General features: G+C 43.6%; 1 protein-coding gene across 17 annotated transcripts in view; it reads right to left on the reverse strand.

Annotated features, from left to right (window-relative positions):
• LDLRAD3 (low density lipoprotein receptor class A domain containing 3) overlaps positions 1-18,669 on the reverse strand; it is a 272,380-nt gene that overhangs the window by 101,362 nt on the left and 152,349 nt on the right. For all 17 annotated transcript variants that reach the window (XR_011969230.1, XR_011969231.1, XM_072619137.1 and 14 more), the window contains 2 exons: positions 13,920-14,045; positions 3,830-3,964 (listed from right to left, as the gene is read on the reverse strand). Coding sequence is in view for 15 of the 17 variants with exons in the window: in XM_072619137.1 (XP_072475238.1) it covers positions 3,830-3,964; positions 13,920-14,045 (261 nt within the window). In the remaining 2 variants the exon portion in view is untranslated. The remainder of the gene's footprint in view (positions 1-3,829; positions 3,965-13,919; positions 14,046-18,669) is intronic.

Here is an 18,669-nt window from a genome sequence, read left to right on the forward strand (position 1 = left end):
AAATCTGATCTCAGACACTTACTAGCTGTGTGACCTTGGACAAGTCACTTAACCCTGACTGTCTCCAAAAGAAAAAGACTCCAGAGGTTCTGTGAACATTGCAGGGAGAAAAATGACACCTTTATTTTCACAAACCTTTAAGTGAAACTTGTCATTTTGTTCAGTTACTTAAAAACATGATTCTGAGAAGGAGTCAGTTATCTTCACCAGACAGTTCAAGGGGTCCATGACAGGGAAAAAAAAAAGATTAAGAACCTCTCTTCTACAGAAGAACCTTCTCTTCTAGAGAAAAAAAACCTTAAACATGCTGGTAAGCCCTCTGGAGGTGAGAATCCTCCCTCAGAGAGAGAATGACGATGGAAGAGATCAGCTTCTTACCCAGACAGAATTAATCCATCAATCAACAAGCCTTTATTAAGTGTTTACTATGTCCCAGTCCTTGTGCTGGGCACTGGGTACAGGAATAGTGAGCCAAAGGCAAGTCAGTAAAAAAGTATTTATTAGGTACTTAGTACATGCCAGGCACTGGTGCTAAGGGCTAGAGATACAAAGAAAGGCAAAAACATTATTCCTTGACTTCAGAAAGCTCACAGATTAATGGGGGAGAGGGGAGACCAAACTACCTGTGTATTAGATGGCTGTTGTCCTTCATTCTTGAAGAGGACAGTAATGACATCCCTGTGTTGGAGTCAAGTCTCAGTGTGTCCGACTATGGCTGATCAGACCCAGATGAGTTCAGAATGCTCTACTATAGGGTGGGCACAAATAGCCCATGTGAACACTGGGGGTAGATTCTCTACATTTGTGCCACCTGCATTTCCTTTGAGCTATTTTAATTCTGCTTATTAGATATCAGATGCATAATCGATACATATATAGTCTAAATGAAAGGTAATCTACAGAGAGAAGGCACTAGTGGTGGGGGAAGGTGTGGGGACTGGGAAAGGCCTCCTGCAGACAATGGGATTTAAACAGAATCTTGAAGGAAGCCAGGGAAACCAGGAGGCAGAGGTGAGGTATGGGGCACAACCAGGGCAAAGGTGTGAAGATGGGAGATGGGATGACCGATGAGTGAAGCATGACAAAATAGACCTATGATTTTCTTTTACCCCCCAAATTTATTAATTTATTTTATGATTTTCATGGTATAAAGAAGTCCCAGGTAAGGAAATTTCTTTCACCAGTGCAAGGCAGCACCTTTTTCACAACTTATTGTCTAAAAGAGTTGCCTGAGAGAGGCAGGGGTTGTGACTTGCTTAGGCTTACACCACTACTACATGTCAGGGGCAGGACAGATCCTTTTCACAACCCAGAGCTGCCTCTCTGGAGGGTTAGTACAACATACAGTTCCTGCCCTCAGGGAGCTAACTGCTCCCATGGGATTTCCCATCCTGAAGTTGGTTTAACCTGAAAATCTACTGCCCCTGATTTCCCACTCTCTTCTCCTGACAATGGAAAGTGTTCATCCCTCATACAGATCTCCTGCCAAGGCAGCACAGGGCTGGACTTGGGCCCTAGTCTGGGCTATGTCACTTGCTAGTGAACCTGGGGTCCTCTGACTCTAAAATACAGCATTCTTTGCACATTTGTGTTGTGTTGGAAGGTTTCCAAAATACTCTGCATGCATGATCCTGACATTTCAAAACAGCCTTGTAAGGGAGGTACTATAGATTATTATGATCCCCATTTTATAGGAGAGGAAACTGAGATATAGAGAGGTCAACAGATTCGTCCATGGTCACACAAAAGCATCAGCAGGAGATTAGAACCCTGCTTCCAAGCCCAATATGCAACTAAGTGGAGTTAGGTGGCCCAGCAGAGTAGAAAAAGGGCTGGAGTCAGGAAGACCCGAATTCAAATCCAACCTCAGATCCTTACTAGATGTGTGACCTTGCGCATATCATTTCACTTCTCTTTGACTCAGTTTTCTGATTTGTAAAACAGAGATACGAAGAGCAGTTTCCTACTGAGTTGTAAGGACCAAACAAAATGCCACATGGAAAGGGCTTTGCAAACCCTAAAGAGTTGGCAATTATTATCAATGGTTCTTACTGCTTGACAGACTCCCCGACCCGTTTCTCATCCTGTCCTAACCCTAACCCTAAGGGTTAACCCCTACAATGAACCTTTGTTTCTGAGTGTGAGTGTGAGAGAGTGTGTGTGTGTGTGTGTGTGTGTTGTGTTGTTGCTGTGGGGCAGCAGGGGAGGGTTGATCTATTATGTTATGGAAATGCCTGTTTGATCCCATAAACTAAAAACACAATAAAGAAAATTTTAAACAGAAAAGAACGAAAAACTGAGGCCCATAGATAAGAAGAGAGGAATCCTTCTGGCCTCCTCTGGGGGGAGGTGGAGCTGGGCCAAGAACCCAGGCCTCCTTCCCTGCCAGTTCAGGGATCATCTTGACCCATTGGGTTCTGGTCTTTGTTTTCCCAGAAGCCCCTTTCACTTGCCATCTGCTCCCTCCTCTGCTACATCAGAAGTAGCAAGTCCTGGAGGTGCCCTTGAGGGACCGAGCTTCTGGAACCCAGGGAAGCATCAGCTGAGCCCACAAGGAGGACCCACCTCTTCCCACTTCAGCCCCAAGCCCACCATGTGTGAGAGCCACACCGCTCAGCCCTCAGCCCCCAGCAGGCTCCTTGGTGCTGAGGCAACCAAGCCACCAGGGACACGCCATTTCTGAGTCTCTGTTTTTGGAACTGTCTGCTCGACAGGTTATGTTTCCGACCAACAAAGCCACAATTAAAATAATACTCCACTACTGCGCTTCTTGATCCTCTTATACATTCCATATGGCCAGGAAAGATACAATAATCGCTGGTTTTCAGGATTCCCCTGGCCCCTGTTCTTAAATGGCTGTCATTAATCTTAAAGTCTAAAAGAAGAAAACAACTCCGAATGGAGCTTGACAGAAGGCAAAGGGAGAGAGGCATAAAATAGATGCTTCAAAGCCTGAGATATGGATTTTAGCCTGATGAAATGAAAAAAAGGACGTCAGTGTACCATATTAATTGTCTTGGGCCCCCATCAAAATAACGTTAAATAAAACCTTTCTTTCCCCAGTCCACAGAGAAAAAAAATGTATTTTCAAGGCTTGGGAAGTATTGCAGAGGGAAATAAAACATTTCTAATTTTTAACCCATTCAGCAAAGACAACCAGGCACTGAGCTCAAAGAAAGAGGCAAGTATTTTTAGTACAAAAATCCTTCCATTCCAGTGATGGGGATGCTAGTTTTTCTCTGCCTTGGGAGTTATGTTCTGGTGAAGGGATACGAGCTTATCACAACCTCTCTCCTGAAACTCGTATTCTACTGGAAACTTAAGAATGTGACTGCATAGGGAGCTCTCTAAATCTAGGAGTGACAAAGCATTCTTTGGAGGTGGAACATGGGATCAACATTGGACTTTATGCCTTCATCCAAGAACTAGCCCCATCTAAAGCTAAAGGGAGAGGCTGATCACCAGTAGGTTGGCCATGAGATGATGGCTATGCTTCTGTCCATTACAGCTTATAAAACACACAGAGCAGCCACCCTGGATGGAGGAGAGACCACGGATCTTCTGAAGCTGAAGAATGTTTACAGCTTGTCACTACCATTACTTCATACCTTTGCCCCCAACATGGCCAAATGCCAACGTTTTCTTCAGTTCATTTCTCTGATATGTTTATAATGAAAATTTTTCTGTTTGGGTCATGCTTCCATAACTTCCTGAAAACAGAAATCCCTTGCACTTACTGAGACTGACAGAGAGTCCCAAAGATGACCCAAGAAGAAAAGATGGCCTTCATTGTGAGCCATGCCCGCCCCCACGCGGGCCCAGACGCTACCTTGAGAATTGTCACAGGTCTCCTCATCGCTGTTGTCCTGACAATTGTTCTCTCCATCACACACGAAGCTCTTGTCAATGCAAAGGCCATTTTTGCAATGGAAGCGGGCTGTGGAGCACAGTAGAGGGTTTACAGCTGGGAAGGGAAAAGAAAACGAGTTAGCAGGAGAGCCAGGAGATGCACTGACCTCCTCCTCCACCAGGAAGATGATCCCATGTGGAGGGAGCTGAGCAGAGTGGGTCCTTCTGGGCCAAGGTTCAGAGAACTCTGCTGGAAGAGCCTTGGGCCAAGCTGCAGAGTTCGCTTCAAGGAGCAAATGGTCAGACTGGGGAAAGAGTACATGCACTCACACAAACCTGACTGCAGAAACTATAAAGGAACAGATCTCCCAGTGTGAACACAGGACTAAGAGCCTTACTTCTGTATCACAGTCTTAGCAGTTTTCTCATCTAGTAAGTGACAGGGTTAGATAGGATGATCTTCATGGTTCTTCTGACCTCTAACAGCCCATATTCTAAGGGCCTTCCCAGCTCCTAACATTCCATACTCTGAGGTTCCTTCCTGCCCTGACTTCTAATATGCCATGTTCCAAAAGATCTTCTAGTTCTTTGTTCTAAAATCCTTTCTAGCTCTAACATCCTACATTGCATATTCCAAGAGCCCTTCTCACTCTGACATTCTGTATTCTAAAATACCTCCTGACACTAACATCCTATGTTCTAATGTCCATCCTGAGACTAACATTTTATGTCCTAAGGCCCTTTCTGCCTCTGATATTCTGTGTTCTCAAGTTTCTTCTAACACTAACATTCTATGTGCTAAGGAAAATTCCAGTTTCCGTGTTCTGTGTTCTATGTCCTAAGGTTCCTTCCACTTCTAATGTTCTATTTTTTATATTCTAAGATCCTTTCCAGGTCTGATAGTCTGTGTTCTAAGGTTCCTTCCAGCTATAGACATTTTATGTTCTCTGTTCTAAAGACCCTTCCATGTCTGACATTCTGTGATCTAAGGTCCCTCTTGATACTATAAGATTCTATGGTTTATATTGTAAGATACCTCCTAGTTCTGATATTGTGTTCTTAACATTCTATTATATATATATGTGTATATATACATATATTTATACATTTATGTTTATATTCTGCGATGCCTTGGAGGTCTGGCACAGTCTGTGCTCTGAGGTCTTTTCGAAATCTGTCAGTCTCTCTCAAGTTCTCTTCTATTGAGGATGTTCTGTGTTCCACGCTCACCCCTATGAAACCACAGAACTTCTGAAGTACAAGAATATTTACATGTTACTACCTTACTCCCTCACTCCCAATAAGAACAGGAGATCCCTGAACCACTGCCTATGTTCTACGGGCCTTTTGGCTCTGATGCATTGCTCTAAAGTCCTTTCTGATACAAAAATTCTATATTCAGAGGTCCTCTCTCGCTCTGACATTCTGTGATCTACGTTCTAAGCTCCTGCCAACACTGATACGCTATGATTCTAGCCTTAGATCGTACCTTCTGTCTGCAGCACCCTGTACAAAGACTTCTATTAAGGCACATCTACACAGCTGAAGAATTGCTGACTTGATTACCACCTTCATGACTGTCACCTCACAACTGGGTGTCAGTGGCTATAAGAGCACTTTCTGAGGATTCATTGTATGTCATAATGTATGTCAAATATTTTGCAAGCCTCAAAGTGCAATACATGACATCCTAAAAGTCTTGGAGTGCAGTCTTAAGCTTTAATAGCTTCAGATCATCAATGCTCAGGGGCTGCTAGGTGGCACAGTGGATAGAACACTGGGTCTGGAGTTAGGAAGACTTATCTTCCTGAGTTCAAATCTCAGATGCTTACTAGCTATGTGATCCTGGGCATGTCACTTAACCTTGTTTGCTTTAGTATCCTCATCTATAAAATGAGCTGGAGAACAAAATGGCAAACCACGTCAGCATCTCTGCCAAGAAAGCCCCAGCTCACAGAAGGAGATGGGCATGACTGAAAAGTACCTGAATAACAACAAAATAAAGCTTAAGACTGCACTAAGACTTTTGGGACCCCTGTGTAAGTCATTAGCCTAGGAGAACACAAGATCAGTTCCTGGAACACTCACATATTCACAGACCTTTCCTTATCTCCAGGGGGGAAAAATCATCCCACTACAATAAAAATAGACAAGAACAGATGCAAAGCAAATAAGTGAATATGGCTATCTGGCAACCTCACTGATCGGGAACACAGCTGAAAACAGGAAAGAAAATGGAAAAAGGGCTCGGAGCAGCCAAAATAGAGAACGTGAAGTCCCCACATAAAAACTGAAGCATTTGAACTCTCTGCTCCATACTTGGAGCCTGTTTGCTCTTACTTTACACACAATTCTATCATCTGGTTATCTAGTATGCAAGGAAGACAAGGTCTAGCAAACTGAGAGAAAGTAGAGGATTGAATACAGAGACTGTAGGAGAAATAACAGTTAACAGCAAGGGGAAAACAGAAACAGCAAAACCATAAAAAAGCCATTTAACACTTAAGACAGCAGTCTGGGGTCATCTAGTATAAAACTCAATAAGACTACCTGCCTTAATGGGTCCTGCAGGTCTCACTGCACCGTATGATGTACAGAATGATGATAACTACTCATCGACAACAGCAATGGTAAATACCATTAGAACAACACATCTTTACGATACTTCAAGGGTCTGCAGAATGCTTTCCTCCCAGTAACTCTGGGACATATCTAGTACAAACATTATTTCACCATTTCTAGAGAGAAAAGTGAACCTCTGAGACACTCGCCCAAGGTCGATTTGTAAATTAAAGGGCTGAGATTTGGATCAATTTCTTCTTACTCTTAATCTCATTCTCCTTCCCCACATCATGCTGCTTCCCTACATAAAAAACAAGCTCATGTCTGTGATTATGACCTTGAGAAGGCACAGAATATAAAAATGAAGGATATCAACAAAACCTATTTTAAAAAATGCCCAGAGAAAGACTTCCAGTATGTTGGGCAGACTTTCTACACTAGGCCATGGAAGGGTGTGGGCAAGGCTCACACAAGATGGAGATGTATGTGGGTTGCCATCTAGCCCCCAAAAGGCAGTATTATATCCACCAAAGAGTTCATTAATACACAGAAGTATCAGACTATCAGCCAACTTAATTGAGCAGCTAGGAACATAAGGGATAGTGCCTATATTCTTGGATTCAGATACAAAAACTCTGGGATCTTAAAAGGTCTTTGTTATCCACCAGATGCAGAGGTTTCTAACCAGCACCATGTTAAAAGGTGTAATGGCTATATTCTCAGATTCATCTTCAAAAACTCTTGAATCTTAAAAATTCTTTGGTATCCACTAGATATAGAGGTTCCTAACCAGCATCTTTTCACACATGTATGCTGGAGGGTGATGGTGTAGAGAAAAAAGAATGGTCGGCAAGGTCAGCCCTGCTCCAGGCAGACAGAACAGTCTGAAGGAAAAGCTTTGCAACTAAACACTCTGCTAGTATTAATTCTGACCACAACTAAGCAAAAGGATCAAAGGATCATTATTATTAGGAAAACAGAACACTTATTGACCTGCAAAGCTTCAAGACAAGTATTTGGAAAATGGAGCAATTCTTTGGAAATGTTCTACTCTAAGTTATTTAAAGTCTGTGGAGTCTGCTCCTTCAAGGTCTATTGTCAAAGCCCATTAATTATGGGTTCTCATCCCTAGTGCCCACAATTCCCACTTATTCCTATGTAACCTGATGCTTACCACTCTCAATCAACTTTTAAATTTCTTCTCTAATTTCAATCCTCAGTGATTTTCTTGCTCTATCCCTTGACCCCTGGGAAACAAAGTGCCATATGTGACATTTAAGAAAGGTGGATAATATCAAATAAATTCCACAAACATTTAATGTCTACTGCATGCAAGTCATGATGTAGACCGTGCTCTCAAAGAGTTTCCAATCTTGTGGAGCCCTTTCCCAGAAAGGTGTAGATATGCAAGACTGGGATTCGAGAGAAATGATGGTTGGATAGGTTGATTTGGGAGTCATGAGCAGAGAGGTGATAGATAGGTGGCTGAATCAATTGGAGCTTATCAGTTCACTAAGAGAGTGTTGAGGGAGAAGAGCAGAGAGCCCAGGAGAGAGCCTTGGGGGAACAACTATAAATAGGAAGGAATATGTATGATGAGCCTATAAATGGGACCACAAAGAGGGGAAAAACCTGTACACGAGTAACAAAGATCTGTGGGAGAAAGAGATAAATGCAAAGAACAGGGTCAGGCCAAGGTTTTTCATTTCATGAGAAATCTGAAGCTGCAGAGGTTATTTTCAATGAGAGAGAGAAAGACAGAGAGAAGAGAAGAGAACAGAAGGGGAGAGGACAGGAGAGGGGAAAGAAAGAGACAGAGAGAGAGAAGCTTCAGAAACCATTTAGTCCAGCCCCTCCATTTTACATTTGAGGAAACTGACGCCCAGTTAGGACAAGTACCTTGTCAGGGTAATTAAGGTAAGTATCAGAGGTGGGTCTTGGACCTGAGGTTCTTTGACTCCACAGTCAGGGATCTGTCCAACTAACCATGCAGACAGGGAAGGGGATGAGACAGGGCTGGAAGAACAGGATGGACCCAGATCCTGAAGACCCCTGAATGCCCAAGGTTGGTAATTTGTATTTTATTTGGTAGACAATGAGTAACCATAAAAAAAGGTTGGAAGGAATGGAAGGACATGCTCCAAGAGGTCCATTTGGAAGATTACACAGGCAGCCACTGGAAGCAGCACAAATGACTGCTACCAACAGCTTGAGTGGCTGATCAGAGCCAAGGTGCCCCTGCTCTGGGCATGGCATTCCTCTATTTGCTTACTATTTAGAGATGTCAGATTAGTGTAGCAGAGAAAAGGGTGTTGGTTAGAAACCTCTATATCTAGACTTAAAGACAGGAGAGACCTGGTTCAAATTTCTCTGCAGGTACCTACTGACTAGGAGATCATTTCCCACATCTGTGAAATGGGCATAATAACAAAACTGGCATTGACATACTGCTTTAAGGCTTTTAAAGTGTTTTACATAAGTTAATTCTCATTTCATCCTCACAACCCCTCTGTGAGGGAGGTGCTATTATTATCCTCATTTCACAGATGAGGAAACTGAGGCAAACAGAGGTTAAGTGACTTGCCCAGGGTCACATAGCTAGTTTGAGTCTAAGGTCAGGTTTGAACTTAGATGTCCCTGACTTCCAACTCGAGCTATGACACTACCTTGATGCTTGGGAAAAGAACATCCTCAGACTGGAAGAGGACTCAGAAGTCATCCAGGGCAACTCATTACTGAAGTAGCCTAGATCTTCGCACCCCACTATTTGCCAAGGAAGACTGAATTCCCAGGAGACAGGCAAAGAATCAAAACAAGAGCATCTCTGTATTCAGCTGCTTTTCTAACCACAACCAGAAAAAAAAGCCAGTCAGAACTCAGACATTTGGACTTAGCCTCCCATCAATACCATCCACCCAGATCAGGCTTCTGTGCAAGAATTAACATCCTCCATGTTGGGGGCTGGCAATGAAATGTTTCTGGCTAGAGATGGGCCAGTTGGTGACAAAGTCTGCCTGGGATTTGGGAAGACAAGTGGGTGCTTCAGAAAAGAAGAGATAAGGGGGACAAAGCTTGAAGGAGCTGACTAATATGCAAATACAGTAGTACTTGAAAAAGAAATGTTCTCCAAGCCAAGCTTCAGATGAATTTTAAGAATCAGAAGCACACGGGTGAAGACTTACTGTCTTGTAAGAGGAGAGTGTCCTGCACATGGAGCCTCCAGAAACAAACTTTATCATTCATTCGTTTGTTTTATTCATTGATTTATTTATATATTCCATTAGTCCATTTGTTTATCCATTCACCTGTCTAGCCCTCCACCATTTTTAAAGCACCTTTCTATTTAACCTCTGGACTTACCACCATGCCCATGTCGGGCACCTCCCTACCTACACCATTGCTTTTAGCTCTCTCTCTGTGTGGGTCTTCCCTTGTTAGAACATAAGCTCCCTGAGGGAAGGATTGCCTTTGTTTACTTGTACTTGTAACCTGTGCACTTAGCACAGTGCCTGGTACATAGTCAACCAGCCAGCCAATAAGCATTTATTAAACAGCTGCTATGTGCCAAGTACTGTGCTAAGGGCTAGGGATACAAAGAAAGGCAAAAGAGTCCTTGCTCTCAAGAAGCTCGCAATCTAACAGGGCAGAAAAAAAGCAAGAAATATGTTCAAAAAATGTATATAAACAAATAAGAAACAGAATAAATAAAATAAGTACAGAACAGGATAAATAGAAAATAAGTCCCTAGAATGAAGAGGGATTGGCAAGGGCTTGCTGTGGAAGGCAGGGTTTTAGCTGGGATTTGGGAGCCAGGGGGGAGATAGGGATGAGGGAGAACATTCCAATTGTGGGAGACAGCCACAGAAAATGCCCAGAGGTGAGAACAGAGGTTCTGCATCTCTGACTAGAAGGGAACATGGAGGCTAGGGGGAGTGGTTATAAGGTATATGAAGACTGGAAAGGAGGGGAGGGCCAAGGTTATGAAGGGCTTGGAACACCCAAAGAGGATGTTGTATCTGGTCTTGGAGGTCATGGAGAGTCACGGGATTTATTGAGAATGGGAGTGATGTGGTCGGGCAGGCTCTTTGCTTCATCTGTCTATCTGCAGGGCCCAGTGCTAGGGGCTGAGATGACAAAGATGAAAAATGACAGTTCCTGTTCTCGAGGAAATTAGATTCTAATGGGAGGGAGAGGCAGCGACTGATACAGCTAAAATAGATGAGCAAAATACAAGGTGGGGAGTGACAGTGGACCAAAGGAGAGACCCAGACAGAGTGCTGAAGGGAAATTTGAGGAGAGGAGCCACACTTTTAATCAGGGCAGGGAAGAAAAAGAATCATGGAAGAAGGGTAGGCTAAGGGAAATCCTGAAGGAAGGGAAGGATTCTGGGAGGAGGAGGTCAATTAATCCAAGCAGGGGGCTAGACAGGCAAAACTTCAGAGGTTGAAGGTGGAACGTGGAGTTCAGGGAATAGCTGGGAGTCCCATGTGGATGGCATGTTGGAATGCAGTGTTTGGTGAAAGTGGAATGATATGAAATAAGCCTGGAAAGACAGACTCTAAAGGGTCTTGAAAGCCAAGGCTAAGACTTACGGATTTTGTCTTAAAGACAACAGGGAGGTATTTAAGACTGTTGAATAAGGGAGGGTCCTAGTCAGAGTAATTTGGCCTCTGTGTGGAGGATGGATTGGAGGTAGAGAGCAACAGGGTGTTAAATGTAATGATCCAGGAGATGGGTGAAAAGACCTGACTCAGGATGGTGGCTCTGTGAGGGGAGAGAAAGAGGACGTGTGAAAGCTGTCATGGAAGTGCAGCTGAGAAGATGTGGCAGAGAAATGGAATGGGAAAGGGCAAAGGAAAGGGGAATGAGCATTTATATCACAGCTACTCTGTGCATGCCAGGCACTTTACAAATACAACCTCATTTAATCCTCACAACGTGCCTGGAAGGTAGGCGGTGTCACTATCTCCATTTTACGGATGAGGAAATGGAGGCAAACTGTTTGGTGACCTGCCCAGGGTCACACAGTCAAGTATGACTCTAAGGTACGTAAGCAAAGGACTAAAAAGGCGTCTGATAGACACTGAAACCATGGACAGGAGGGAGGACTCAGGACTGGCCCGACAGCTATTTATCTAGGTCTGTAGCAGGGGGTGGCAATGTTCTCCCTTCAGGGAGAAGTAGAACAGGACGAGATCCAAGCAAACCAATCATACATAGCATGCAACTTCAGGAAAGGAAATACGTGACTCCATGGGGGCAGCATGGCAGTGGATAGAACCCGGGAGAGCTGAGTGTGAGTTCTGCCTCAAGCTCTTAAAACACACATACAATCCCATCTTTGGGCTACGTTCCACTATCTCTGAATTATTCTCTGACTGTATATCTTCTATGACTTTCCACAAATGTCCTTCATGACCAGGAAAGCTCTTTCTTCTTCCCTTTGCCTCCCCTTAACATTCCCCCTCAAAAAAAGGCTTTTTGCTTGCTATTTTGTTATATATGTGTGTATGCGTGTGTGTATAGGTATGTATATGTATATATACCTATATACACATACATTTCATTGTCTTTATATTCATTTTACTGTATTATATTTTTATACTTCTTGTACGTTATTCTATGTATTTTTATTATTTGTTGTATTTTATTTTTATAACGATGATGATGATGACAGCATTTCTATTATCTCAGATGAATAACATCTGCAGAGCTTACAGAGAGGCAGGAACGTAGCAGGCGCCATGCCAACACTTCTTCCCTCCCCTACCACAGATATCCGAGGCTTGGGAAGTTCTTTACAGGTGTTCCTTTGATGCTCTCTACAAGCCTGAGGGGCGGATGCCATCATTATCCTCATTTAACAGAGGAGGAAACTGAGGTTGCAACAGGTTAAGTGACTTGCCCAGGGTCACCTAACTAGCAAATGCCTGAGGCACGATTTGAACTCAGTTCTTTCTGACTGGAAGTCCAGTGCTCCATCTCCTGCACTGCCCAGTTGCCAATCTTTATCTTCTGTGTAATGTTCCTCTGCCCCAGTGGAATGTTAAGTGTCTGGAGGACAAAGGTGCTGTGACCTCCACTCTGTGTTCTCCGTGCCTAGCACAGTGCCTGGCACATAGGAGGTGGTTCGAGAATTCTCTCTCGGTAGTTTGTAAGGTTCTCAAGGACAGGTATTGCTTCTGTTTGTTTTTCTTAAATCTCTGTTGCATTTAGGAAAGTACTGGCTTCCTGGGAGGTGACCATTACAAGAGCCTCCCCTTATCTGCTGCAACTTGTTATGTGATGGAGATCCAAGGAGGGCTGCTACACATTGGCTGATTATCTTCATGGGTTGTGTGACCAAAATCTAAATGTAATCAGCTGACAGCCAATTGTGCAGTGTGAACAACCCTCCAAATTCAGTCAGGATGAGCCTTAGACACAATACCCAGAGTGCGTTGTCAGGCCTGGCATAGGCTTGGGTTCCACTCACAGGGCCTTCTAGAACTCAGGCTTACCTCTGCTCTGAGCTGCCTCTAGGATGGAGCACAGAACTAGGACTTCAATGAAAACAGCTACCAGTAGGTAAGCATTTAATCACTGCTGAATGAATGAATGAAGAAAAGATAGAAGGATAATTAGCCATGGGAAGCAGAAAAAAGAGAAACCCTGGGGGGTGGAGGAGAATGAGATCTTTGACCCAACTACTCTCTCTGAATAATTCTTTAAAGGAGTATTAAAACATGTGAAGGTCTTAATGTGGTGCAGGAAAAAGAACACCAGATTCAGAGTTGAAGGACACTGTCAAATGCCTGCTCTGTTCCTTCCCATCTGTGTGACCTTGAGTAAGTCACTTGACCCCTTTGGGATTCATTGTTCTTATCTATAAAATGGGTTTCAATACCAAATATACAGGTATATGCTTGGGCAACTATAGCTGAAGATACACAAGCTTTAAGGATTCAGAGTCGTGTGGACAGAGGAGGATCTAAATAGCAACTGCTGGAACTCAGAATCAGATGGAGCTCAATTTGAAAGGGTTTTCGGGGTAATTCATGATATAAATTTTGAATAAAGGGAGACATGAAAGCGGAGAGGAAAGGAGAAGTTGAGCACAAATAGAGCCCTGGACATAGCGTCAGAAAGACCTGAGTCCAAATCCAGCCTCAGACACTTACTAGCCATGTGACCCTGGGCAAGTCACTTGACCCTGTTTGCCTCAGTTTCCTTATCTGTAAAATGAGCTGGAGAAGGAAATGGAAAACCCCACTCCAGTATCTTTGATGAGAAAACCTCAAATGGGGTCACAAAGAGTTGGGCAGGACCCATCCACTGAAGAACAATAAAGATGTCTCCCCTCCCCTCAGGGTTGCTGTGAGGTCCAGTGAGATTATGTTTGCAGAGTGCTTAGCCTACCTTCAAGCATGAGGTCAATGCTAGTTAGACCTGGTGATGGACAAAAGGTGGGTCAGGAGGGAGGGCGCCCAAATGTGGCCTCGTGTAACTGGGGGCACAAAGACACTTACTGCAGTTTTCTTCATCACTGCCATCTGGACAGTCCTCGAATCCGTTGCATTGGAAGCGGCCTATGATACAGTGGATGCCGCTGGCACAAGGGAAGAAGGTCGGTCCGCACTTGGACTTGGCCTTGGCTGGAAGAAAAAGACAAGCAGACCATGTTATGAGGGGAGACTTTCCAAGGCTAATTCCTGCCTGGCACCCAGAGGGATGGACCAATGCATCCTTTAAGATTGAGCCTCTGCATGTAATGGTTCGAAAGCTCAAGATCAGTCTTCAAGACAAGACCTGAGTATGCCCCTCCCACCATCTCAGCAGAGGCTGGAATCCTACACCTTAGGATGTCAGACTTTCTTCGATGTGATGGTTCATTTTGCTGAACTGTTTCCTCCCCCTTTTTTTTTTCTTTTCTCTTCTAAAAGATAGCTCTTGGTGGGGGTGGGGCAGATGCACTTTGGGAAAGAAATGTGAGTGATGGAAAAGCAGACCTCGCTGAACAAGCCCAGCGCTCTTTCCTAGGCCACAGCGCCTAGCCTCCACAATCTTCTACTGGATTTTTCTCTGGCCTGCATCCTACCTAACATAACACATTTGGGGATGGAGGAGAGGACTGTTCTACCAATGTGGAGTTCGGAGGAAGGATCACTGGGTGATAGCCTGAGAGCTGGAAGGGGCTGTAGAAGCCATTTAGTTCACCTCCTTTAAAATTCCACAGATGAGGAAACTGAGGGAGACGTGAAATGACTTTGTTCAGGGTCACACAGGAGGTAAGCAGCAAAGCTTGTCCCTGGGCAAGTCACCCATTTTATCTGAGCCTCAGTTTCCTCATCAGTCAAATGGGGATAATAACGGTGATCAATCATCCAGCTGTTATTACATGCTGCATATATATGTATACACACACACACACACACGCACACAGAATACATTACATTATTATGTGCCAGCCACCGTACTGAACCCCAGACCTTATGGTCACAGGATTGCTTTGCAGCTCAGGTGAGATAATTAATTCATGGAAAGTGCTTTTTGACTTAAGCACTATGTTAAAGTTGGATGCTATTCTATTACTATTATTATTGTTAGGAAGCAGCTAGGTGGCTCAGTGGATGGAGCACTGAGTCCAGAGTCAGAAAGACCTGAGTTCAAATCCAGCCTCAGACACTCACTAGCTGTGTGACCCTGGACAAGTCACTTAACCTCTGTTTGCCTTAATCCACTAGGGAAGGAAATGCCGAACCACTCCAGTATGCTTGCCAAGAAAACCCCACGGACAGGATGATCACAAAGAGCTGGACACAACTGAACAGTAACCACTATTATTATTATTTTATGACAGGTAAGAGAAAAAAGGAGGCCACGGGTCCGAGAGCACAGAGAATTAAGTACAGGCCTTGGAATCAAAACCCACATTCCAGTTAGGTTAACTAGGCTAACTGCCTTCATTCCATATTCCTGTGACAACTAAAAGCAGCTAGTGAACTTTTTAGGTTTGATCACCTAAAACTGGGGTCTTGAATGAGGCTAAGAACCATGGAGGTCATAGCTTCACTGAGCTGAAGAGAGGAAGACAGGAAAAGGGAACAGGGACTGAGGAGACAATGCCACGGAACAAGTTTCAGAGAACGTTTCTGGAGGTTCTTGGCCACAAGTCACATTCCCAAATGAGGTCACTCTTTCCCAGATCAGAGGAACAGATATTCATAGTGAGAAAGGATCTCTGAAGCCATTGAGTACTACCATCTCCTTTTACAGATGGGGAAACTGAGGCCAAGAGACATTAAGCAACTGCCCTGAGTTCACACAGCTTGTAAATATCAGATCAAGGATCTGAACCCAGATCCTCCGACCACAAATCCATTGTCCTTACAATGATTATATTACGCCAAGCTGGTGCTGCCAAGTCGAAGAAAGCCTCCACAATAAAAAAGGCTCCTTTCTGTTCCAACAAATTCTTCCTTCCTCTCACATCCTATGGTAGGAGCTATTTGAAAAGAAGCCACTCATTCCGGCTTGATTTAGTGTCCTGCCGACAAAAGCCCACTGTTTGGAGTAACGTATTTCCCCGTTAACGGTGCTGGTAGTTCTAGGTTAGGCTCGTAAGATGTACGATAGGATCTGTCTTTGCATTTCAGGTATCTGAGCCTGCCCCCGCCATAAAGGTCTCTTCCCTCGCTTTCTCCCTCCTCCTCCCCCTTCTCCTAAAGCAGAATCCAAGGTCCTGTAAGATTATAATGGAATAATAGACCATTACTTTAGAGAAAACAGGCAGTAAATTAACTCTGTTACTGCCATCTGTAACACACCAACTTGGGCAGCGCCAATTCACAATCAAAAAGATTTTAAGACCTGGGGACGTGCCCAGCTTTTACAAAGCAAAAGAAAACTATTCTCCAATCCCTCCCTGCCACCCTGCTGCCCCCTCAGTTCCACATTCGGGATGGTTACCCAAGTGTTTTTTAACCTGACTGGGCTGGTGCAAACAGTAAAGCAATCCCAGTCATTCTTTAAACATTTTATAAAGTATTTTAGATGCAGCATACTTCTTCTCAACCTCTGGTTGATGGGCATGTTTTCCTTGCTGAAAAGGGCCCATTGTATCTCATTCCCTCCTTTCACTGGAATGGTAGGGGGTAGGTAATATGGATGGCGAATGATTCAAATACTTTTAGGCAGGGATCTCTGGTATGCTTGGCTCTTTTTAGCCCAATTCCTATGGCTTAACTCTTTTTGTTACAAATGATGGCTCGGGAAATGATTAGAAGCTAAAACCAAAAGGCATCAGTAAAACTAAAAAGAGAAAACATTCTACCATGATAAAGAAGATAAAAGTTCAGGAAGTCAACTATGAAGAAACTGTAGACAGGGAACTGGAATTGGACTCTGAAGACTTGGGTTCTAATCTCAGTTCTGGTATTTTCTATCCTTGAATTCTTAGTCCTTGGCTTCGTGACTGGCACCTAGAACTGAACAAATGCTCCAGATACTGCCTGATGGGGACTGAGTACATCTCTCCTACCCCCTTCTTATTCCTGGAATCTTTTCCTCTCTTAAAGCAATCCAAGTTCACATTCATTTTCCTGGCAGCCATATCATACTTCAGATTGAGCTTGTAGTTCACTAAGGCCCCCAGATCTTTTTCACAAAATTGCCCTTTATTCACGTCTCCCCCATCTTGTATTTACAAAGTCCATTTCTTAAACTAAATGTAAAAATTTAAATTTATCCCTATATAAAATCTTAATATAAAACCCTCTAAAGTTCTTGATAACGTGGTCCTTTTCTACCTTCCCAAGCTTCTTCTCCATTACTCCCCCCTCACATATTCTGCAATCCAGAGACTCTGGCTTCTTTGTTGTTCCTCGTACAAGACGTGTCATTTCCTGATGCCAGGCATCTTCTCTGGCTCACTGCCATGCCTGAAGCACTCTCCCTCCTCATCTCTGATCTCCTGGCTTCTTTCAAGTCTCAGCTAATGTCTCACCTTCTGCCAGAAGCTTTGTCTGTTCCTGTTCAAGTTTATTGCCTTCCTTCTGAAAATATCTCCAATTTATTCTGTATGTATATAGTGATATACATATTATTTCCCCCTTAGACTGGGAGATGCTTGAAAGCTCAGTCTGGTTTTGGCTTTTCTTTGCATCACCATTACTTATCCCAGTGTCTGGCATTATAGTAGAGCCGCTAGGTGACAAAGCCTGGAGTCAGGAAGACTCATCTTCCTGAGTTCAAATCTGGGTTCAAACACTAATTATGTGACCCTGTATGCCTCAGTTTTCTCATCTGTAAAATGAGTTAGAGAAGGAAATGGCCAACCACTCCTGTATCTCTGCCAAGAAAACCCCAAATGGGGTCAGGGAGAGTCAGACAGGACTGAAACAACTAAACAACTGGCATATAGTAGATGCTTAATAAAGGCTTGCTAATTTTATTTGATAAATTATCAGTCCTCTAATCCATATCCCCTCAATACTCATGAAGTCATTTTTATAAACCAAATATAATCATGGGATGCTTTGTCATTGTTGTTCTTTTCTCATTAGACTGTAATACCCCTAAGGGAAAAGAGTTTCCATGGTACTACAAGATTAAGACTTTTCTAAGCTCTACGATTCTGTGGCATCTTTGACTTCAGATTGTCTAGAAATCTTAATTCAAGATTCCCAGAAATCTTTAGTTGTGAGGATCGAATGACAGGTGGGCAGAAAAGCCATGTTATAAAGAATTAAATAAGTAAGCATCTCATTGCCTTCCCATACCAAACTGTATGCCAGTAGGGTCAGGCCCACTTTGCATGTGGGTGTGTCCACTCAAAGCCCTCTTTTCCCCATAAATAGAGGCTGGGTGTCCACTTGTTAGACATTTTACAGACAGGTTTCCTGACCATCTGTGAGTCAATGACATCACCATGCACATGATTCCCAGCTCTCTATTTCCAACCCCAGTCCCTCTTTTAAGCTCTAGTCCTACAATATTATTTATCTATAGGATGTTTCCAATGGAATGTCATATAGGTATCTCCACCTCAACATTTCCAAAACAGATGAATATCTTTCCCCCCAAACTCTCCCTGTTTCTTAATTTTCCTATCTCTGTCAGGGGCACTATCATGCTTCTAGTCAATCCCGTCTGTAAAACTGGGAGTTAGCCTTCCTTCGCATTCAATCAGTTCTTGTCCAGTCTACTTTCCCAGCACCTCTTATCTCCCTTCCCTTTTATCTACTCACATAGCCAACCCTGAAGTTCAAGTTCTCATCG

Source organism: Notamacropus eugenii, chromosome 6 (assembly GCF_028372415.1).
Source record: "Notamacropus eugenii isolate mMacEug1 chromosome 6, mMacEug1.pri_v2, whole genome shotgun sequence".
Taxonomy (NCBI): domain Eukaryota; kingdom Metazoa; phylum Chordata; class Mammalia; order Diprotodontia; family Macropodidae; genus Notamacropus; species Notamacropus eugenii.